We start from the raw sequence: 24009 nt of genomic DNA, 5'->3' as shown, positions 1-24009 counted from the left end.
CTGTGCAATGCTTTTTTGAAGAGAGCTGTAGAGGTTGGGTTGTTAACTTTGTTTGAGCTGATAGGGACAGATTTTTGAATCAGTAAAGGATTCAAAGGTTATGGGGATAAAGTCGGGAAGTGGAGTTGAGGATTATCAGGTCAGACTTGATCTCATTGAACAGCAGAGCAGACACAATGGGCTACTTCTATGTCTTATGGTCTCCCCTTCCTCCTCAGATTACAATATGCAAGTAAGATATATTATCTACTTTCAATGTGCTCAAATGTTCAGAGCAGTTTTTATTATTTGGCTCATAAGAGTCAAAGAGCGCAGAAAAAGCCCTTTGGCCCATTGAATCTGCACTAACTATAACTACCTTTAATCTCGCGCTAATCCCATTTACCAGCACTTGTCCCATATCCTTGAATGAGACTGTGTTTCAAGTGCATTTTAAAGGCTATGAGGATTCCAGCCTCCACTACCTTCCCTGGCCATGCATTCCAGATTCTCACCACCCTTTCTCAGATCCACTCAGAATCTCCTGCCCCTCACCTGCGGTACGATAGCACAGTGGTTGGCACTGTTGCTTCACAGTGCCAGGGTTCCAAGTTCGATTCCCGGCTTGGGTCACTGTCTGTGCGGAGTCTGCACATCCTCCCCGTGTGTGCGTGGGTTTCCTCCGGGTGCTCCGGTTTCCTCCCACAGTCCAAAGATGTGCAGGTTAGGTGGATTGGCCATGATAAATTGCCCTTAGTGTCCAAAATTGCCCTCAGTGTTGGGTGGGGTTACTGGGTTATGGGGATAGGGTGGAGGTGTTGACCTTGGGTAGGGTGCTCTTTCCAAGAGCCGGTGCAGACTCGATGGGCTGAATGGCCTCCTTCTGCACTGTAAATTCTATGATGAGTCTGCACGTTCTCCCGGTGTCTGCGTGGGTTTCCTCCGGGTGCTCCAGTTTCCTTCCACAAGTCCCGAAAGGCGTGCTTGTTAGGTGAATTGGACATTCTGAATTCTTGATCTGTGAACCCGAACAGGCGCCGGAGTGTGGCGACCTGGGGCTTTTCACAGTAACTTCATTGCAGTGTTAATGTAAACCTACTTGTGACAATAATTATTATTACCGTAAAACTACACTCCAATGTGATTGACCCCTCAACCAAGGGGAACAGCTGCTTCCTATTTACCCTATCCAAACCCCTCATAATCTTACACACTTCAATCATATCCCCCTCAGCCTTCTCTGCTCTAACGAAAACAATTCGAGCCTATCCAGTCTCTCCTTATAGCTCAGATGCTCCATCCCAGGAAACATCCTGGTGAATCTCTTCTTGTACCCCCTCCTGGGCAATCACCTTCCTATAGTGACCAGAACTGCAAACTGTACTCTAGCTGTGGCTTGGTTAACGTTCTCGAGTCTGCTCTGCCATCATAACCACCTTGCTCTTATATTCTGTGCCAATACTTATAAAGGCAAGTGGCCCATATGCCTTCTTAACTCCCCTTTCACCTGCACTGCCACCTTCAGCGATCTGTGAACAAGTAACCCAAAATTCATCTGTTCCTCTGAGCTTCCTCATGTCCAGCCATTCATTAAATACTCCCTTGTCTTGTTTCTTCTTCCAAAGTGCATCACTTCACATTTATCAGTGCTAAATACGCTCTGCCATTGCTCTGCCATCAGCTTCCAGTTACTCAAACCGCCTTCGACAGCCAAACTTTGTGTCCTATTACTAAGTCAGTTTCGGGTCCATTTGAACAAGTTTCCTCAAATTTAATGTGTTTCGACCTTCTCAATCAGTCTCCCATGTGGGACGTTGTCAAAGGCTTTGCTAAAATACATGTCAACTACATCAACAACACTTCCTTCATCCACACACTTTATCAAAAAATTCTTTCAAATTTGTTCGGCATGACCTCCCTCTGACAAAGCCATACTGACTATCCCTCATCAACACGGAACAGATTCAAAAACAGCTTCTTCCCCACTGGTACCAGACTCCTAAATGGCCCTCTTATGGACTGACCTGATTAGTATTAAACTCTTGTATGCTTCACCCAATGCGTATTTACATTGTGTATCTTGTGTTGCCCTATTATGTATTTTCTTTTCTTTTCATGTACTAAATGCAGAAAAATACTTTTCACTGTACCTCAGTACATAGAACAAACCGTGCAGAAGGAGGCCATTTGGCCCATCGAGTCTGCACCGACCCACTTAAACCCTCACTTTCACCCTATCCCCGCAACCCAATAACCCCACCTAACCTGCACGTCTTTGGACTGTGGGAGGAAACCAGAGCACCCGGAGGAAACCCACGCAGACACGAGGAAAACGTGCAGACTCCGCACAGACAGTGACCCGGCAGGGAATCGAACTTGGGACCCTGGCCCTGTGAAGCCACAGTGCTATCCACTTGTGCTGCCCAGTGCACGTGACAATAAACAAATCCAAATCCAACCATGCCTTTCCAAGCGGAGATTAATTCTCTCCTTCAGAATTTTCTCCAATAGTTTCCTTGCCACTTGACATGAGACTCACCGGTCTGTAATTCCCCAGTTTATCTCTACCGCCCTCCCAGAAAAGTGTTAGCTGTTCTCCAGTCCTCTGGTACTTCCCTCTTGGCCAGAATCGCAAGATCGATGCCAGAATTGAGAGTATACGTTGATCAAGAAAGGTTTGAAGAGGTTGGGATTATTTTCCTACGAACAGAGTTGACTTGGGTAGGCATGAAAAAGTTGTTTCCAACAGGAAATTCAGCAGAATATTCTTTACCCAGTGAGTGGTGCAAATGTGAAGAGGTAAATAGCATAGATGCACTGAAGGGGAAGCTAAATACGAATATGAGGGTGAAAGGTATGGAAGGATGTGTTGATTGCATAAGATGAAGTGAGGGAGGGAGCTAATGTAGAGCACAAATATCAACATGGTCCAGTTTTTATTCTTATGTCTAATGTGTAAGATACAACATATGGGACATGAGGAACAGCAATAAGCTTTCTCTGACAACGTAACATTGAGTTTACTGAATTTAAGGTTATGAAGAGCAATACTTTGGCTTTTGAAAGGCAATGACTTAAATATAAACTGCCTTCCATGTAGAAACTCTGCTCGAAGAAATGATGCCGGGGCAGGTCCACCAGTTATGTTTGCATTTCTTTATCATTGTCCCGTGCACAGCCCAATAATTTATCAGTGCCATTCTCTTCTTTACAATGGTGCTGGAGTAGTAGCCCCTGCTGTTAGCATTGCACTGATTCTTCACCGCCGCCATGTTAAAGCCTGCGGAACATGAGTAACATCACCATGTGAAGCAGTGCTTAGCTGTACAGAGCAGAAAGGTCTCGAAGTCCAGTGTACCATTTGTTTTGTGAACGAACAGTTGCTTCCAGTGTGCCCTGGTGGCCAGGGCTAGAGATAGAGAGTGGGGGAAATGAGCTGGGATTACTGCTAGTGCCGCCTGTCAGAAGCCACTGTGGGAAAGTCTATGTGTGCTCATCGGGATTTTAAATTGAACATAAATTGCGGGCAATTTTACTTGATTACAAATTGCTGGTAAAAAGTTGAAAGTCCTTCACATTTTAAAGAAGGCCCCAAAGTGGGTCTAGTTTGGGAAATAAATTAAGGCAGTTAGTAAATCAGTTCAGACCAGTTTCTTTAAGCAGGTTACCCAGGAGGCACAACAGAAATTCATCCCAAGGAGGAGGAAACATGCTAAGGGGAAGACGAGGCATCCATGGCTGACGAGGGAAGTCAAGGACAGCACAAAAGCAAAAGAAAAAGCATACAATATGGCGAGGATTACTGAGAAGCAAGAGGATTGGGAAGCCTTTAAAAGTGAGCAGAGTGCAGCACAGTGGTTAGCACTGCTGCCTCACGGTGCCGAAGTCCCAGGTTCGATCCCAGCTCTGGGTCACTTTCCGTGTGGAGTTTGCACATTCTCCCCGTGTTTGCGTGGGTTTCGCCCCCGCATCCCAAAGATGTGCAGGCTAGGTGGATTGGCCACGCTAAATTGCCCCTTAATTGGAAAAAATGAATTGGGTGCACTGAATTTTTTTTAAAACGCGAGCAGAGGACAACCAAATAAGAAGCAGTAGTGGGGGGGAGGAGATGAAATGTGAGTGTAAGCTAGCTAGCAATATAAAAGAAGATGGGAAGAATTTTTTTGATTCATAAAAGGTAAGAGAGGGGCAAAAATAGACATTGGACCACTGGAAAATGAGGCTGGAGAAATAGTAATAGGAAACAAAGAAATGGCAGAGGAACTGAATAGGTATTTTGCATCAGTCTTCATGGTGAAGGACACCAATGGTATACCAGAACTTCGAGAGTCAGGGGCAGAGGTGAGTGTAGTGGCCATCACAGAGGAGAATGTACTGGGGAAGCTGAAAGGTCTGCTGGTGGATAAATTGCCTGGACTGGATGGACTACACCCCAGGGTTCTAAAAGAGATAGCTGAGGAGATTGTGGAGGCATTGGTGGTGACCTTTCAGGAATCACTGGAGGGAGGGAGGGTCCCTAATGTAACACCGCTGTTTAAGAAGGGAGGGAGACAGAAGACAGGAAATTATAGGCCGGTTAGCCTGACTTCGGTCATTGGTTAGATTTTAGAGTCCATTATTAAAGATCAGATTGCAGAGTACTGGGAAGTACATGATAAAATAGGTCTGAGTCAGCACGGATTTGTCTATGGGAGGTCATGTCTGACAAATCTGTTAGAGTTCTTTGAGGAGGTAACAAGGAAGTTAAAAGGAGAACCACTGAACATGATCTATTCAGATTTCCAGAAGGCCCTTGACAAGGCTCTATACAAGAGGCTGCTAAATAAGATAAGAGCCCATAGTGTTAGGGGCAAGATACTGGCATTAGTAGAGGATTGGCTGACTGGCAGAAGGCAGAGAGTGGGGATAAAGGGGTCTTTTTCAGGATGGCAACTGGTGACTTGTAGTGTTCGGCAAGGGTCAGTGTTGGGACCACAACTATTCAGAATATACATTAATGAACTGGAAGAAGGAACTGAAGGCACTGTTACTAAGTTTGCAGATGAGACAATGATATGTCGAGGGACAGGTAGTATTGAGGAGGTGGGGAGTTTGCAGAAGGACTTGGACAAGCTAGGTTTAGTGGCCACAGAGGAGTCCAGCCGAGGGGTGTGAAGAAAACTGATTTATTGTCAAGTAAACTATTTACAGAGTGTATTTCAGGTCCCAGCCGGGACTACACATCAGAGTAGAAATTTAAGAATAGTCAGAATGAATACGTGGCTTGAGAGATGGTGCAGGAGGGAGGGGTTCAGATTTTTGGGACATTGGAACCGGTTCTGGGGGCGGTGGGACCATTACAAATCGGATGGTCTACACCTGGGCAGAACTGGAACCAATGTCCTCGGGGGTGCTTTTGCTAACACAGTTGGGGAGGATTTAAACTAATGTGGCAGGGGGATGGGAACCAGATTAGGAAGTTAGAGGTCAGTAAAGAGGCAGCAACTATAGCCAGTAAGGTACTGGATAATAAACTCAATGTGACTAAGAGGAAGAGTAGACAGGGAAGAGATGATGATCGCAAAGGGACAGGTGGTCTGAGGTGCATTTGTTTTAATGCGAGAAGTGTAGCAGATGCGGCAGATGAATTTAGGGCTTGGATTAGTACCTGGGAATATGATGTTATTGGTATTACTGAGACTTGGTTGAGGGATGGGCAAGACTGGCAACTGAATATCCCAGGGTATAGATGCTTCAGGAGGGATAGAGAGGGAGGTAAAAGGGGTGGAGGAGTTGCATTACTGGTCAGAGATGATATCACAGCTCTGATTAAGGAGGGCACGATGGAGGATTCGAGCACTGAGGCAATATGGATAGAGCTAAGAAATAGGAAGGCTGCAGCAACATTGTTGGGACTTTACTACAGGCCTCCCAAAAGCGAGCGTGAAGTAGAGGTACAAATATAAACAGATTATAGAACAATGTAGGAGCAATAGGGTGGTTGTGATGGGAGATTTTAACTTCCCCGACATTGAATGGGACTCATGTAGTGTTGGAGGCATAGATGGAGCAGAATTTGTTAGGAGCATCCAGGAGAGTTTTTTAGAGCAGTATGTAAATAGTCCAACTCGGGAAGGGGCCATACTGGACCTGGTATTGGGGAATGATCCCGGCCAGGTGGTTGATGTTTCAGTCGGTGATTACTTTGGGAATAGCGATCACAATTCCATAAGTTTTAAAATACTCATGGACAAAGACGAGAGTGGTCCTAAAGGAAGAGTGCTAAATTGGGGAACGGCCAACTATAACAAAATTCGGCAGGAGCTCGGGAATGTGGATTGGGAGCAGCTGTTTAAGGGTAAATCCACATTTGAAATGTGGGAGTCCTTTAAGGAAAGGTTGATTAGAGTGCAGGACAGACATGTTCCTGTGAAAATGAGAGATAGAAATGGCAAGATTAGGGAACCATGGATGACGGGTGGAATTGTGAGACTAGCTAAGATGAAAAAGGAAGAATACATCAGATCGAGGCGACTCAAAACTGATGAAGCTTTGGAGGAATATCGGGAAAGTAGGACAAATCTCAAACCCGCAAAAAAGAGGGCTAAAAAGGGTCATGAAATATCTTTGGCTAACAGGGTTAATGAAAATCCCAAAGCCTTTTATTCGTATATAAGGAGCAAGAGGGTAACTCGAGAAAGGATTGGCCCACTCAAAGACAAAAGAGGGAATTTATGCGTGGAGTCAGAGGAAATGAGTGAGCTTCATAATGAGTACTTTACATCGGTATTCACCAAGGAGAGGGATATGATGGATGTTGAGGCTAGGGATGGATGTTTAAATACTCTAGGTCATGTCGGCATAAGGTAGGGGGAGGTTTTGGGTATTCTAAAAGGCATTAAGGTGGACAAGTCCCCAGGACCGGATGGGATCTATCCCAGGTTACTGAGGGACGAAATAGCTGGGGCCTTAACAGATATCTTTGCAGCATCCTTGAGCACAGCTGAGGTCCCGGAGGACTGGAGAATTGCTAATGTTGTCCCTTTGTTTAAGAAGGGTAGCAGGGATAATCCAGGGAGTTATAGACCTGTGAGCTTGACGTCAGTGCTAGGCAAACTGTTGGAGAAGATACTGAGGGATAGGATCTATTCACATTTGGAAGAAAATAGACTTATCAGTGATAGGCAGCATGGTTTTGTGCAGGGAAGGTCATGTCTTACAAACCTAATAGAATTCTTTGAGGAAGTGACAAAGTTAATTGATGAGGGAAGGGCTGTAGATGTCATATACATGGACTTCAGTAAAGCATTTGATAAAGTTTCCCATGGCAGGTTGATGGAAAAAGTGAAGTCGTATGGGGTTCAGGGTGTACTAGCTAGATGGATAAAGAACTGACTGGGCAACAGGAGACAGAGAGTAGTGGTGGAAGGGAGTGTCTCAAAATGGAGACGGGTGACTGGTGGTGTTCCACTGGAATCCGTGCTCGGACCACTGTTTGTGATATACATAAATGACCTAGATGAAGGTATAGATGGTCTGATGAGCAAGTTTGCAGATGATACTAAGATTGGTGGAGTTGCAGATAGTGAGGCGGACTGTTAGAGAATACAGCAAAATATAGATAGATTGTAGAGTTGGGCAGAGAAATGGCAGATGGAGTTCAATCTAGGCAAATGCGAGGTGATGCATTTTGGAAGATCTAATTCAAGAGCGGACTATGTGCGTATAAAGTTTTTTACGCAGAGGGTGGTGGGTGCCTGGAATGCTTTGCCAGCGGAGGTGGTAGAGGTGGGCACGATAGCATCATTTAAGATGCATCTGGACAGATGTATGAACGGGCGGGGAAGAGAGGGAAGTAGAGCCTTGGAAAATAGGCAACAGGTTTAGATAGAGGATCTGGATCGGCGCAGGCTGGGAGGGCCGAAGGGCCTGTTCCTGTGCTGTAATTTTCTTTGTTCTACACATCCCGACTCTCTTCTGAGCCAGCTTTTATACAGAGTCCATTGACTCCGCTGTTGGGGCCCCCGCCCCTCCAGCAGGAAAGCTCGTATTCCACGAGGCTAATTGGTCCATCCCCGCAGGCCTCGTGCAGGTTATAACATCCCTTCCCCCAAAGTCTGAAGACCCTTCAGAAGAAGATGGAGTTCGAGGGCATCTCTTTTTTTTGCCCGTGGCTGCACGTCTTGCGCATGTGAGGCTGGGTCAGGAGGCATATACATGAATGGCTGATCGCCGTGGTGGGGCCACTACTGGTGACTACTCTCCAGCTGCTTCATCGTCAGGAACCTCCCATGCCTGGGTCTCCATATCGGAGGCTCAGTCCTCCATCTCCCGCATCTCTGTGCCTGGTCTTCCAGGGGGCAGTGTTTTTAATCATTGGTGCTGTGGCCGTCTGACTTGAATTTGGTCCCTCCTGAGGTTCTTGGCATTGAATCGGTCTCCCACGTCTGAGACGGTCTATGTGCTTCTTCATCAGTCTGTCTGGAGCACAAACTCAGTATGAAACTGGCCCTATTTGACAATCTACCATTCCTGGGATTCACTTGGTGCCGTCTCTGAAGTTTTGAATGTAAAGTGCGTCACCCTGTCCGTTTCTGCTTGCCTGGATAGCGCCCTTGCTGCTCCTGACTGCGGCGTGTTTTCCTGCCAATAGCTGGAAACCCAAGGCTGATGCGGGTCTGGAGACTTCAGCACATCAATTCCCAGCCTGCACTACATCATTGTGGCATGTGGAGTGGTACGGTAATACAATAGGAATCTGGCCAGTCGTGTGTTGAGACACCCCGAGGTCTGTCTCTTCAAGTCTCTTTTAAATATTTGCACCACCCTTTCGGCCAACCCATTTGAAGCTGGGTGGTACGGGGCTGTGCAGGCATCCTGTTTGTCTTCATAAAACCACTGAACTCTTTGCAAGTAAAAGGCGTATGAGGTAACCGACAGAGTACCCTTCGTCATCCTACTTCCCCGGAGCGGAGAAACTACAACATCTTCTTCGCAGCCTTCAACACATCATTGATGTCGACGAACATCTTGCCAAGGTCATCCCCACACCCCCACTACTTGCCTTCAAACAACTGCGCAACCTCAAACAAACCATTGTTTGCAGCAAACTACCCAGCCTTCAGAACAGTGACCACGACACCACACAACCCTGTCACGGCAATCTCTGCAAGACGTGCCAGATCATTAACATGGTTACCACCATTACACGTGAGAACACCACCCACCGGGTACGCGGGTACATACACATGCGACTCGGCCAACATTGTCTACCTCATACGCTGCAGGAAAGGATGTCCCGAAGCATGGTACATTGGCGAGACCATGCAGACGCTACGACAACGAATGAAAGGACATCGCGCGACAATCGCCAGGCAGGAATGTTCCCTTCCAGTCGGGGAACACTTCAGCAGTCAAGGGCATTCAGCCTCTGATCTCCGGGTATACGTTCTCCAAGGCGGCCTTCAGAACGGGCGACAACGCAGAATCGCCGACCAGAAACCTGTAGCCATGTTCCGCACACATGAGTACGGTCTCAACCGGGACCTTGGATTCATGTCGCATTACATTCACCCCCCACCATCTGGCCTGGGCTTGCAAAATCCTACCAACTGTCCTGGCTTGAGGCAATTCACACCTCTTTAACCTGGGATTACCCTTCTCTCTGGATCTGTAACGACTTAATTACCTGCAAATGCTCGCATTCTTATTGTCTTGCATCCTTGACTTTGTCTATATCAATGTTCCTGGAACCTACCTCTTCATTCACCTGAGGAAGGAGCAGTGCTCCGAAAGCTAGTGATTTGAAACAAACCTGTTGGACTTTAAACTGGTGTTGTAAGACTTCTTACTGTGCTCAGCCATATGGTGTGGCAAGATGGCACCACTGACATATGGCGAGGCATCACGTGCGATCAGCAGGAGTTTGGTGTGCAGGATTAAGTCATTTTTGCCTTCACTTGAATAAACACTTCTTGCGCTTTCCACACCCTTGGCTGGTTTTTCTTTAGCAAGAGAGCAGGGAGCAAGCAAGGTAGCAAGTCCAGGGATGAATTTCCGACACTAATTCACGAGCCCAAGGAACTATTGCAGCTCAGTTGTGTTCTCTGGAGTAGGGGCCTTTTGGATCGCTCGCACCTTCCCTTCCACAAAGTATTGGCCATCCCGGTCTACATGATAGCTCCTGGCGAGGAGAACTCACTTCTCTTTTTAGACGAATGCCCCGCTCTGAAAAGCGGCGGAGCATCTCGTCCAGATCGTCCAGGTGGCGATGCACCGAAGGACAATCTTATGTACTTATAAAGGCCCCTGTGGGTATTTATGGTCACGTACTGTCTCCACTCCTGGTCCAATTCCAGCTGAAGATAGGCATGACTCATGTCAAGCTTTGTAAATGAATGATTCCAGCCAGTTTCACAAACAAGTCCTCAATGCATGGCATCGGATATGTCAAATCGGGCCCGGACCCTACTTACCATTAATTTATGGTTTCCCCAGGGATTTTGTTTTCTTTTTTTTTAAAGAAAATTCCAGTTAAGGGGCAATTTAGCGTGACCAATCCACCTACCTTGCACATCTTTTGGGTTGTGGGGGTGAGACAGTGAACCGGGGCCAGGATCGAACTCGGCGCCATGGGGAAACAGTGCTAACCACAGTCACCATGCTGCCCTTTTACCATTAATTTAGAATCACCACAAAGCCGAACTGTTTTATCTGGTTTGAGGACGGGAACTACTGGTGCTGCCCAATTGGCGAATTTTGCCAGCCAACTGATCCTGAGGCCCTCAAGTCAGCTGAGCTCTGCCTCAACTTTCACCAATAATGCACAGGGGACTGGGCAGGCCTGAAAATATTTGGGCCCTGCTTCAGGGTCAACATGAATTTTTGCCCTGGTTCCTTTTTATTTTTACCAGCCCTGTCTGGAAAACTTTGGGGTATTTCCCAGCACTTTGTAAAGGCCTCCGGCAATCAACTGAAAAATCCGCTCTAGGTGAAGACGTTGCAGACAATCGCGGCCTAACCGACGAGGGCTTTGCCCTTTCACCGCAATCAGTGGCAGTCTTACAGATTGCTGCCTGTAAATCACTGGGGTCATTGTGGTCCCAGCTATGGCAAGCGTTTCAGAAGCCAGTCTTGCCTCTGTGTCATGCAAAAGCAATTATACTCCTGACTGAATTTTTTCAAATATTTGTTTATGACCGAGACAGCAGCTCACGTGTTCAATTCCATTACGATAGGGTGCCCGTTGACTTGGGACGGTGACCGTAAAGGGGGCAACTTTGGGTGCCGCAATGCTGTTCAGCTGCATGCATTCATCGTCGGCCTGTTCCAAATGGAAGGTCCGGGCTCCGGGTTTACTCCTCGCTCTGATGAGAGGCGGGTTTGCTGGGCGCCCTGTAGCTTTCGCTCCCTGCGACTTCTCTGGCCAGACGGCCCATATCGTCTAGGGATTCGGGGGACGTATCTTGCCTCGTCTGTGCAGTCCTACTGCGGACCTGGCCTCAGCGATGTTCACCCCAAGGCGTGGGTCCCCAGGATTCCTAATAGTGAGTGGGTCCTTGGCAGGTACTCCGGTAGTCATGGTGAATGTATATGCCCCTCTGTACAATGTAGATAATAAAACCTGCCCGGATCCTATTGGCTGGGGACAATTGTTACTCCATGCTTTTTGGGGAGTATTGTGGGGGGGGGGGGCACAATCATGAGCAGTGCAGATGTATAAATAGAGCTGGCCAGTGGGGTACCTTTTCGAGAGGGAAGCAGTAGTGAACTGCTGGCCCTGTGTACAGATTGCTGGATATAAAGTTACTTTCTGTTTGACTCCACAAACTCGTGCTGGTTTCTTCATGTCCTTTGCAAAAGTAGCATTTATCGAAGGTTTGCTAGACTCCATCCCTGATTTAGACAAGCATCGATTGGTCGGGGGGGGGGGGGGAGAGGATTCTTATTTTTCTCACATGTACATAAGGTCTCCTCAAGAATAGACTATTTTTTGTTTGATAAATCTCTGCTCCTGGGAGTCAGAGAAGCTTGATATTTGGGGATAGTGATCTCTGATCACACTCCACATTTTGTGGACTTTTGAGCTGGGGACAGATCCTATCCAGTGGGCTCCATGGAGATTTCACGTGTCACTGGCTGAGAAAGGGTTCTGTGATCGCAGAGCCATGGCCATTGAGGAGTCCATCAGGTTTAACAGCAATGGATTGGTCCCTCGACACTATGGGAGGCACTTAAACCAGTGATAAGGAGGGGTGATCTTGTATAAAGCACACCAAGAGCAGTGAGGGAGGAAAGGCAGCGGTTGGTAGGAGATATCCTGGAAATAGACCGTCACTACTCGGAGGCCCCGACCCCGGAGATGTTTGCAACCAGGAAATGAAAAATGAAAAAAAATGAAAATCGCTTATTATCACGAGTAGGCTTCAATGAAGTTACTGTGAAAAGCCCCTAGTCGCCACATTCCGGCGCCTGTTCGGGGAGGCTGGTACGGGAACTGAACCATGCTGCTGGCCTGCTTTGGTCTGCTTTCAAAGCCAGCGATTTAGCCCAGTGTGCTAAACAGCCCCAGCTGCAGTTTGACTTGGTATCCACTGGAAATGCGGTAAAACAGCTACAACGCACGGGGGCGTAGTAATGAACACGGGAAGGCGATGAAACAGCTACAACACACGGGGGGGTGTAGTAATGAACACGGGAAGGCGGTGAAACAGCTACAACACACGGGGGGGTGTAGTAATGACCACGGGAAGGCGGTGAAACAGCTACAACGCACGGGGGGGTGTAGTAATGACCACGGGAAGGCGGTAAAACAGCTACAACGCACGGGGGGGGCGTAGTAATGAGCACGGGAAGGCGGTGAAACAGCTACAACGCACGGGGGCGTAGTAATGAACACGGGGAGAAGGCGATGAATCAGCTACAATGCACTGGGGGGGCGTAATTATGAGCACGGGGAGAGGGCGGTGATACAGCTACAACGCACGGGGGGGGCGTAGTAATGAACACGGGGAGAAGGCGGTGAAACAGCTACAACGCACGAGGGGCGTAGTTATGAGCAAGGGAGGAAGGCAGATCATCTGTTGCTGGGCCAACTGAGGTCGCAGGTGGCCTCTCGGGAGATTATGCTGGTCAGGAACTCGGGTGGTTTAGTGACAGCACCGAGAGAAGTCAATGCTTCGTTTGAGACTTTCTATAGGGATCTGTGCAGGTCAGAGCCATGGAAAGGGTGTCAGATATGGGAGAGTTTCTGGACAGTTTCTCCTTCCCAAGAGTAGAAGAGGAGAGTAGGGAGAAGCGGGAGGCCCTGTTCAGCTTGGGTGAGAGGCTGAGGGTGATTGGGTTGATGCAGATGAACAAGGCTCCGGGCCCTGATGGGTATCCTGTTGAGGTTTACAAAAACTCTCAGACCAGCTCTCTCAGTAATAGTTCGATATGTTCAATAACGTTTTAGCTCGAGGTTACCTGCCTGATATGCATACACAGGCCTCCATTTCCCTTATTTTAAAGAAAGATAAAGACCCAATGGAGTGTGGTTCTTACAGGCCTATGTCGCTGCTCAATGTGGATGCCAAGATACTGGTTAAGGTGCTGGCTTTGCAGTTAGAGCCATGTGTCCCAGATATAGTGGTAGAGGACCAGATGGAATTTGTGAAGGGTAGACAGCTGTCATCCAATACATGGTGTGTTCTGAATGTTGCCCTCTCGCCTTCCTTGGCCCTCGAGCCAGAGCTGATTATAGCTATAGATACAGAGAAAGCATTCAACAGAGTGGAGAGCAACAGGGCCGGCTCAAGGCACCGGCAACTCGGGCAGTCGCCCGGGGCGCCATGTGCTAGGGGGCGCCAGAGACTCGGGTCCCGCGCATGCGCAGTTGGGCCGGTGCCAACCAGCGCATGCGCGGTGGCCGCCCTCCCCCAGGGCGGCCCCCCGGTCCGCCCCCCCCGCCCACCCCCCTTGGTCCCCCCCTCGGGTCCGCCCCCCCCTCGGGTCCGCCCCGCCCTCGGCCCCGTCACTCCTCGGCCCCGCCCCCGTCACTCCTCGGCCCCGCCCCCGTCACTCCTCGGCCCCGCCCCCGTCACTCCTCTGCCCCGCCCCCGTCACTCCTCGGCCCCACCCCCGTCACTCCTCGGCCCCCCCCCCCCCTCCTTGGCCCCGCCCCCCCCTCCTCGACCCCCCCCCCCTCCCCCCCGGCTCGGCCCCCCCCCCCCCGCTCGGCCCCGCCCCCCTGCTCGCCCCCGGCCCCCCCCTCGGGCCCCCCCCCCCCCCCCCCCCCCCCCCCCTAGGGCCGGCGCTGGAGAGCAAGTACCTCATTGAAGCTCTTGGGAGGTTTGGGTTCGGGCAGAAATTTATTTTATGGGTGCAACTGCTGTGCAAGAACCCCATGGCTAGCGTTTGCACCAATGTGACAAGATCGGGATACTTTCCTCTGAGCAGGAGTACAAGGCAGGGATGCCCATTGCCATCGCTGCTTTTCACTCTGGCGATAGAACCTTTGGCGATGGTATTGAGGGCTTCTGGGGGATTGATTTGGGGGTCGGGGTAAGGGAACATCGGGTGCTGCGTTATGCTGATGACCTCCTATACACCACGGATTCAATCGCCTCTGTAGACGAGATTAAGACTGCTGAGGGGCTTTAACTCCTTCTCGGTCTATAAATTAAACATTTGGAAAAGTGAGGACTTTCCAGTTAATCCCTCGGGGAGGGATCTGGGGTGTTACCCTTCCACCAGGCCTGAGGTAGCTTCCGGTATCTTGCCATCCAAGTGACATGTGATTGCCACAGGCTTCATAAGTTAAACTTTATAAGTTTGTCAGATCAGGTGAGACATGATTGTCAGATCAGGTGAGACACAGCTGAATGGTCCAAAAGTCACTGGAATCAGGGAAAGTCCCAGAGGATTGGAAAATCGCTGTTGTAACCCCCCTGTTCAAGAAGGGAACAAGAAAAAAGATGGAAAATTATAGGCCAATTAGCCTAACCTCGGTTGTTGGCAAAATTCTAGAATCCATCGTTAAGGATGAGATTTCTAAATTCTTGGAAGTGCAGGGTCGGATTAGGACAAGTCAGCATGGATTTAGTAAGGGGAGGTCGTGCCTGGCAAACCTGTTAGAGTTCTTTGAAGAGATAACAAATAGTTTAGACCCAGGAGAGCCAATGGATGTTATCTATCTTGACTTCCAAAAGGCCTTTGACAAGGTGCCTCACGGGAGATTGCTGAGTAAAATAAGGGCCCATGGTATTCGAGGCAAGGTACTAACATGGATTGACGATTGGCTGTCAGACAGAAGGCAGAGAGTTGGGATAAAAGGTTCTTTTTCGGAATGGCAACCGGTGACAAGTGGTGTCCCGCAGCGTTCAGTGTTGGGGCCACAGCTGTTCTCTTTATATATTAACGATCTAGATGACGGGACTGGGGGCATTCTGGCCAAGTTTGCCGATGATACAAAGATAGGTGGAGGGGCAGGTAGTATTGAGGAGGTGGGGAGGCTGCAGAAAGATTTAGACAGTTTAGGAGAATGGTCCAAGAAGTGGCTGATGAAATTCAACGTGGGCAAGTGCGAGGTCTTGCACTTTGGAAAAAAGAATAGAGGCATGGACTATTTTCTAAACGGTGACAAAATTCATAATGCTAAAGTGCAAAGGGACTTGGGAGTCCTAGTCCAGGATTCTCTAAAGGTAAACTTGCAGGTTGAGTCCATAATTAAGAAAGCAAATGTAATGTTGTCATTTATCTCAAGAGGCTTGGAATATAAAAGCAGGGATGTACTTCTGAGGCTTTATAAAGCACTAGTTAGGCCCCATTTAGAATACTGTGAGCAATTTTGGGCCCCATACCTCAGGAAGGACATAGTGGCACTGGAGCGGGTCCAGCGGAGATTCACACGGATGATCCCAGGAATGGTAGGCCTAACATACGATGAACGTCTGAGGATCGTGGGATTATATTCATTGGAGTTTAGGAGGTTGAGGGGAGATCTAATAGAAACGTACAAGATAATGAATGGCTTGGATAGGATGGACGTAGGGAAGTTGTTTCCATTAGCAGGGGAGACTAGGACGCGGGGGCACAGCCTTAGAATAAAAGGGAGTCACTTTAGAACAGAGATGAGGAGAAATTTCTTCAGCCAGAGAGTGGTAGGTCTGTGGAATTCATTGCCACAGAGGGCGGTGGAGGCCGGGACATTGAGTGTCTTTAAGACAGAAATTGATAAATTCTTGATTTCTCGAGGAATTAAGGGCTATGGGGAGAGAGCGGGTAAATGGAGTTGAAATCAACCATGATTGAATGGTGGAGTGGACTCGATGGGCCGAATGGCCTTACTTCCACTCTTATGTCTTATGGTCTTATGATTTGCAGAGATGGAGTAGCCTCCTGTTATCCCTGGCGGGCAGAGTTTAAACCATCAAGCTGAACATCCTGCCGATGTTTCTATTTTTGTTCCAATGCTTTCCTATATTTCTCTCTAAATCGTTCTTTGCTAGGGTGAACAAGTTAGTGAATTCCTTTACATGGGCGGGTGGGTGCTGAGAATTCGCAGGGTGTACCTCCAGAGGGGCTGACGGTTGGGAGGGTCTAGCATTACCCAATTTACTCGTGTCAGTGGGCGGCCAATGCAGAGACGGTGTTGGCATCATACAGAGAATCGGACACCATATGGGGAAGATGGAGGCAGGTCTGTGTAAAGAATCGAGCCTCTGGGCCTTAGTGACTCAGAGACTTGTTTATATATGGATGGTTTGCCTGTTGGGAGGAGTTCTCGGCGAAATCCCAACAGCAGGGACACGTCTGCTCACCTATTCCGATATTTTCAATTGCGTGAATTAGTTTGCGGAGTGTATCCTGTGTTCCCCTTGGCGCCACAGCCTTCTCTGTTGGAGGAAATCTTTTAATTAGCAAGAAGTGGAGGGGGGTGGATCTTGAATGTCTAAGAGCGGGTCATCTCATTGGAATCTACATTGCTTGATTGGGTGAAGGTGAAATGGGAGGAGGAATTGAGACCCATCTTAGATGAGGATGTGTGGTGTGAGGCTCTCTGTAGGGTAAATTCCACCTCATCCTGTGCGCAGCTCAGCCTCCTCCAACTCAAGGTGGTTCATAGAGCTCATCTAACCTAAAGTAGGATGAACGGGTTCTTTGTAGTGGAGGACAGGTGTGAGTGGTGTTCTTGTGGACCTGCCAACCATACCCACATGTTCTGGTCTTCTCCAAAGATGGTGAGTTTTTGGGCCTCTTTCTTGAGCACCATGTCAACGGTTCTTAACAATCTGGGGCACAGGGATTAGCACTGCTGCCTCCGGCGCTGAGGACCGGGTTTGATCCTAGATCACTGTCCATGTGGAATTTGCACATTCTCCCCGTGTCTGCGTGGGTTTCACCCCCACAACCCAAAGATGTTCAGGTGGATTGGCCACGCTAAATTGCCCCTTAACTGGAAAAAAAAATTGGGTACCCTAAATTTAAAGGAAAAAAACATTGATCTGGAGCCTTGTCGATTGGTGGCCATTTTTGGGGTGTCAGACTCGGCGGTGCTGCGGACGGGGGTGAAGGCGGTTGTGCTTGCCTTTGCCTCACTATTAACCCAAAGGTGAGATCTGCTGTAATGGAGAGCGTCCCCTCCACCTCGTGCCTCGGCCTGGTTGGGTGACCTTATGGACTTTTTATACCTGGAAAAGGTCAAGTACACCATCAGGGAATGGTAGAGGGATTCTACCTGCGGAGATGGCCATTTATCTGACTACAAAGAGTTAACTATCATCAGTTGTTTGGGGGGGGGGGGGGGGGGGGGGGGAGAGACAGGGTTTATTGGTGCGGTTAAGGGGAGATACCGGGTTTGGCCGGGGGCGGGGGGTTCTGGATGTAGCCTTTACTGTGGGTTTTTCTATATATCTGATTTGTGTAACACGAAGATTGCATCATATTTGAACCATTTTCATAGTTGTATTGTGGTTCAAATTGTGGTTTTTGAAAATGAAACCTTTAAAAAATAAAATAAAGAGTATTTACTATCTGTTGCTCAGTTCCATAGTGTTAGCTCTGAAAAAGTATCGCTCCAATCCTCCACACATGCATCATCTGCATGAAGTCTCCCAAAGAGCAGCATTTTTGAATTAGTGCAAACTTTATTCTGGTAGTGCCGTGGGCGATTAGCATTCGTCCAATAGTTAGCAGTGCCGATTGTAGCTCCACTTTTACCCTCATCACCAATTTAGTGGCCACAGAGGAATCCAGGCGAGAGGTGTAAAGAAAACTGATATATTGGTAAATAAACTATTTACTTCAGGTCCTAGCCAGGACTAAACATCTTGGTTTTCATCTGGGCCAGCTTTTATACAAGAGTCCATTAACTCTACTATGGGCCCCTGCCCCTCGGTAGGGAAGCTCTTATTCCATGAGGCTTCTGGAGAGGCTAATAGGTCCATTCTCATTGGCCTCATGCAGGTTATAACACCAGGAGAGTGGGCAAAGATGGAATACAATGTGGAAAAGTGTAAGCTAATGCACTTTGGTCGGAAGAACAGAGGCTTAGACTATTTTCTAAATGGGGAAAGGCTTCAAAAACCTGAAGCACAAAGGGACTTAGGAGTCCTAGTTCATCATTCTCTTGAGGTTAACGTGCAAGTTCAGTCGGCAGCTGGAAAGGCAAATGCAATGTTAGCATTCATGTCGAGAGGGCTAGAATACAAGACCAGGGATGTACTTCTGAGGCTATATAAGGCTCTGGTCAGATTCCATTTGGAGTATTGTGAGCAATTTTGGGTCCCATATCTAAGGAAGGATTTGCTGGCCTTGGAAAGGGTCCAGAGGAGGTTCACAGAGGGCTGGTTTAGCACAGTGGGCTAAACAGCTGACTTTTAATGCAGAACAATACCAGCAGCACGGGTTCAATTCCCGTACCGGTCTCCCCGAACAGGTGTCGGAATGTGGCGACTAGGGGCTTTTCACAGTAACTTAATTGAAGCCTCCTTTTGACAATAAGCGATTATTATTATATTATTATTATTACAAGAATGATCCCTGGAATGAAGAGCTTGTCATATGAGGAACAGTTGAAAACTCTGGGTCTGTGCTTGGAGTTTAGAAGGATAAGCCAGGGGGAATCTTATTGAAACTTACAGAATACTGAAAGGCCTGGATAGAGTGGACGTGGAGAAAATATTTCCACTGGTAGGAGAGACTAGAGCCTGAGGACACAATCTCCGACTGAAGGGACGATCCTTTAAAACTGAGATAAGGAAGAATTTCTTCAGCCAGAGGGTGATGAATCTGTGGAACTCTTTGCCGCAGAAGGCTGTGGAGTCCAAGTCACTGAGTGTCTTTAAGACAGAGATAGATAGGTTCTTGATTAGTATGGGGATCAGGGGTTAAGGGGAGAAGGCAGGAGAATGGGAATGAGAAAAATATCAGCTATGATTGAATGGCGAAGCAGACTCGATGGGCCAAATGGCCTCAATCTGATCCTACATCTTATGGTCGTATAGATTTGGTGAAGGTACTCTCGGGTATTTTCTCTCTCTCTCTTGCTCCCTGCTATCCCAACCACAAATCACTGCAGCCTCATGAGGTACTGGAGGACCAATGGGAAGTGTTGGTGTCCACAGGAAAGGATGAAAGAAGCCAAATTTAAACAAACTCTGTATGGCACAGAAGTGTCACAGTCATGTTGTTGGACTAATCCAGGGAGCCATGATATGTAATTTAGACTTTCAAAAGAAAGCTAGCATTTTCTTTTCAAATCTTACCAACGGACGTGACTGTGCAGCTTTCAGATTTCCATTTAAAGTCAGCTGGTTCACAAATTCCTTTTAGGAAAGAGAAACCTGCCATTCATACCCAGCCTAGCTTCCATTCATACCCAGCCTAGCTTCCATTCATACCCAGCCTAGCTTCCATTCATACCCAGCCTAGCTTCCATTCATACCCAGTCTAGCTTCCATTCATACCCAGCCTAGCTTCCATTCATACCCAGCCTAGCTTCCATTCATACCCAGCCTAGCTTCCATTCGTACCTAGCCTAGCTTCCATTCATACCCAGCCTAGCTTCCATTCGTACCTAGCCTAGCTTCCATTCATACCCACCCTAGCTTCCATTCATACCCAGCCTAGCTTCCATTCATACCCAGCCTAGCTTCCATTCATACCCAGCCTAGCTTCCATTCATACCCAGCCTAGCTTCCATTCATACCCAGCCTAGCTTCCATTCATACCCAGCCTAGCTTCCATTCATACCCAGCCTAGCTTCCATTCATACCCAGCCTAGCTTCCATTCATACCCAGTCTAGCTTCCATTCATACCCAGTCTAGCTTCCATTCATACCCAGCCTAGCTTCCATTCATACCCAGCCTAGCTTCCATTCATACCCAGCCTAGCTTCCATTCATACCCAGCCTAGCTTCCATTCATACCCAGCCTAGCTTCCATTCGTACCCAGCCTAGCTTCCATTCATACCCAGCCTAGCTTCCATTCATACCCAGCCTAGCTTCCATTCATACCCAGCCTAGCTTCCATTCATACCCAGCCTAGCTTCCATTCATACCCAGCCTAGCTTCCATTCATACCCAGCCTAGCTTCCATTCATACCCAGCCTAGCTTCCATTCATACCCAGCCTAGCTTCCATTCATACCCAGCCTAGCTTCCCTTCATACCCAGCCTAGCTTCCATTCATACCCAGCCTAGCTTCCATTCGTACCCAGCCTAGCTTCCATTCGTACCCAGCCTAGCTTCCATTCATACCCAGTCTAGCTTCCATTCATACCCAGCCTAGCTTCCATTCATACCCAGCCTAGCTTCCATTTGTACCCAGCCTAGCTTCCATTCGTACCCAGCCTAGCTTCCATTCATACCCAGCCTAGCTTCCATTCATACCCAGCCTAGCTTCCATTCGTACCCAGCCTAGCTTCCATTCATACCCAGCCTAGCTTCCATTCATACCCAGCCTAGCTTCCATTCGTACCCAGCCTAGCTTCCATTCATACCCAGCCTAGCTTCCATTCATACCCAGCCTAGCTTCCATTCATACCCAGCCTAGCTTCCATTCGTACCCAGCCTAGCTTCCATTCATACCCAGCCTAGCTTCCATTCATACCCAGCCTAGCTTCCATTCATACCCAGTCTAGCTTCCATTCATACCCAGCCTAGCTTCCATTCGTACCCAGCCTAGCTTCCATTCATACCCAGCCTAGCTTCCATTTGTACCCAGCCTAGCTTCCATTCATACCCAGCCTAGCTTCCATTCATACCCAGCCTAGCTTCCATTCATACCCAGTCTAGCTTCCATTCATACCCAGCCTAGCTTCCATTCCTACCCAGTCTAGCTTCCATTCATACCCAGCCTAGCTTCCATTCATACCCAGCCTAGCTTCCATTCCTACCCAGCCTAGCTTCCATTCGTACCCAGCCTAGCTTCCATTCGTACCCAGCCTAGCTTCCATTCGTACCCAGCCTAGCTTCCATTCATACCCAGCCTAGCTTCCATTCGTACCCAGCCTAGCTTCCATTCGTACCCAGCCTAGCTTCCATTCCTACCCAGTCTAGCTTCCATGTGACTCCAGTCCCAAACCATGGCTGATTCCTTATACGCCGGTCTGAAGTGGCCGTGAAAGGCTCTCAGTTGTGTGAGATGGGTAATAAATGGCAATCATCTCTGGCATATTGGAATGATTTTTTTAATTAAGAATATTTCCTTTTTTTTTTTGTTTTCCTCATAGATTTTATACTTGAAAAGAGTGCAGATTGTAGATGGGAGTGCCTGTGTGTGTTCACCCCACTGGAACAATCTGCTTCAGTCTGATTCCCCTGCTCCCTTGCAGTAGCCCTTAGTTGAAAAGGGCACAATGCATGAAAACGAATGTGGCCCGTGGCTGCCTGAAAAGTGCCCAGTCTAACTCGGCGTGATGGTGTAACTGTATCAGCAACATGTGGTATTCACCACTAAGAAAATGCTACCCTCAAGCCCAAAGGATGTTCTGCCTATCACACAAAAGAGCAATGTGGTGAATGAATTTCAATGCCAGGAATGTAGGCCATAATTCCCAACGACTGGTGAATTGTAATAGTCCAAACTGAACCCCAACAAGCTCGTGCTTGTAAAACTTTAGAACAAAATGTCCCAACATTAGATGGTGATTGCACAATTGGCCAATATTTGCTAAATAATTCTAAGAATTGTGCTGAAAACCATTTTAAGAATATCAGTTGGGATCGCAGAATGGCGTACTAGTAGCCACGTACATTCCTCTGTAGACAGATTTCATAGAATTTACAGTACAGAAGGAGGCCATTCGGCCTATCGAGTCTGCACGACCCATGAAACTGGCACCCTACCTAAGCCCATACCTCCACCCTATCCCCGTAATCCAATAACCCTACCTAACCTATTTGGGACACCAAGGGCAATTTAGCTTGGTCAATCCACCTAACCTGCACATCTTTGGATTGTGGGAGGAAACCAGAGCACCCGGAGGAAACCCACATAAAAACGGGGAGAACGTGCAGACTCCACAGACAGTGACCCAAGTGGAAATCAAACCTGGGACCCTAGCGCTGTGAAGCAACTGTGCTAACCTCTGCTACCGTGCCGCCCCACAGATTGCAACTAAACAAAAGCTTTGGGGACAGCCATTTCCTGGTTCATTCCTCATTGTAATGCCTTGATAACTGGAGTTCACCAAGTTTGAATTTAACTGTTCCCTGCTTACTTGTCCTAGAAACGCCTCTACCAATTAGAGTTCATGTGTCAATCAATCAACAGCCTCTTTGCATGCAGAATAAATTGTTCTTGTTACTGTTGATAAACTTGTGAAATCAGTCCTGATGAGTGCTTCAAAAGCATGTCTCTTTTTTTCATCAATATCTTTGTTATTCGTTTAACTGTTGTGAAGGTCTTTTTCTCATGAACACTATTATGAGAAGGGTGGGATATACCCATCAGCCTCCCCACCCCTTCAGACAATACAACCATTCACATTATTCACTCACCCCTCCCACCCCCACCCCCTAGTCACTGAACATAATACAGTCCTTACCTCCTCCTTCAAGCTGTAAGACTGGTTGGACTCTCGCACTGATGTTTTATCATGTTTTCTCCCCCCTGCTGAATTGAGTAGAAGCTGGGACAGAAGCTACAGGTCGTACCGATCGTACAGCAGAAGCGATCGGAGTTATTCTCGGCATCGGAGTCACAGCGAGAGCAGCAGGTACAGCTGATGGACGGAACTCTGCCTTGGTCTCACCCGTTCTTGCAGAACGATTTCCTTCCTCCCCTGCACAGATTCAGAACTATATTTATTGGTGACTGATTCGTTGGAACCGTTTCTTTAAACATTGGGGACAAAGACTGCAGAGAAACAGCTCTGTGCACGGATATTACAGCAGCAGGGGGGTTTGTTTTGATTTTTCTGTTCTTTTTTTTTTGCAAAGAAATGAATTAAACTCTTGGCAGTTCTGCTGAGTGCAGATGTATTTGTATCTGCAGTTTTGTATGTAAGCAATAATATTTACCTTGAATATGTACTGTACTTAACTGCGTTACTCTGTCATAGTTTAAAGTGGGGGAAAAAAGTAAATTTTCATACATTCTACCTGGTCTCTGTTCATTTTTGGGTTCAGCCCTGCCTATTGAAAGGGTGCATATAAAACTAATTAAAATGTATATTTTAAAAGAATGTGTTGAAATGATTGATGTACCTCCATATAGTGATCGTACTGTGATCGTAGACTGATCATATCTCTTTCAGCACATTGGACGTATATCGCCGTTCCTTCACTGTCGCTGGGTCAAAAACCTGGAACTCGCTCCCTAACAGCACTGGGGGTGCACCTACACCTCATGGATTGCAGCGGTTTAGGAAGGCGCCTTCCCACCACCTTCTCAAGGAGCAGTTAGGGACTATAAATGCTGGCCTCGCCTGCAACATCCACATCCCATTAAAGAGTTTGAAAGAAGTACAGAAATACGGTGGCAGTACAAACACCACTGGAACAATCGGCTCAGATCTCTAGATTGATGATGCATCATACGTAGTAACTCCAGCCCACTCTTGTGCTG

At 47.8% G+C, this 24009-nt stretch overlaps 1 protein-coding gene across 11 annotated transcripts in view; it reads left to right on the top strand.

Moving 5' to 3' along the window:
- nktr (natural killer cell triggering receptor) overlaps positions 1-23542 on the top strand; it is a 273135-nt gene extending 249593 nt beyond the window's left edge. For all 11 annotated transcript variants that reach the window (XM_038798536.1, XM_038798533.1, XM_038798535.1 and 8 more), the window contains one exon: positions 23069-23542. In XM_038798536.1, coding sequence (XP_038654464.1) covers positions 23069-23168 — 100 coding nt within the window. In that variant the 3' untranslated portion in view covers positions 23169-23542. The remainder of the gene's footprint in view (positions 1-23068) is intronic.
- The last annotated feature ends 467 nt before the right edge of the window (positions 23543-24009 follow it).

The sequence above is a fragment of the Scyliorhinus canicula genome, chromosome 5 (genome assembly GCF_902713615.1).
Source record: "Scyliorhinus canicula chromosome 5, sScyCan1.1, whole genome shotgun sequence".
NCBI classification, from domain to species: domain Eukaryota; kingdom Metazoa; phylum Chordata; class Chondrichthyes; order Carcharhiniformes; family Scyliorhinidae; genus Scyliorhinus; species Scyliorhinus canicula.
Note: the sequence above shows the minus strand (reverse complement) of the source record. Positions and strands in the feature narration are given on the sequence as shown.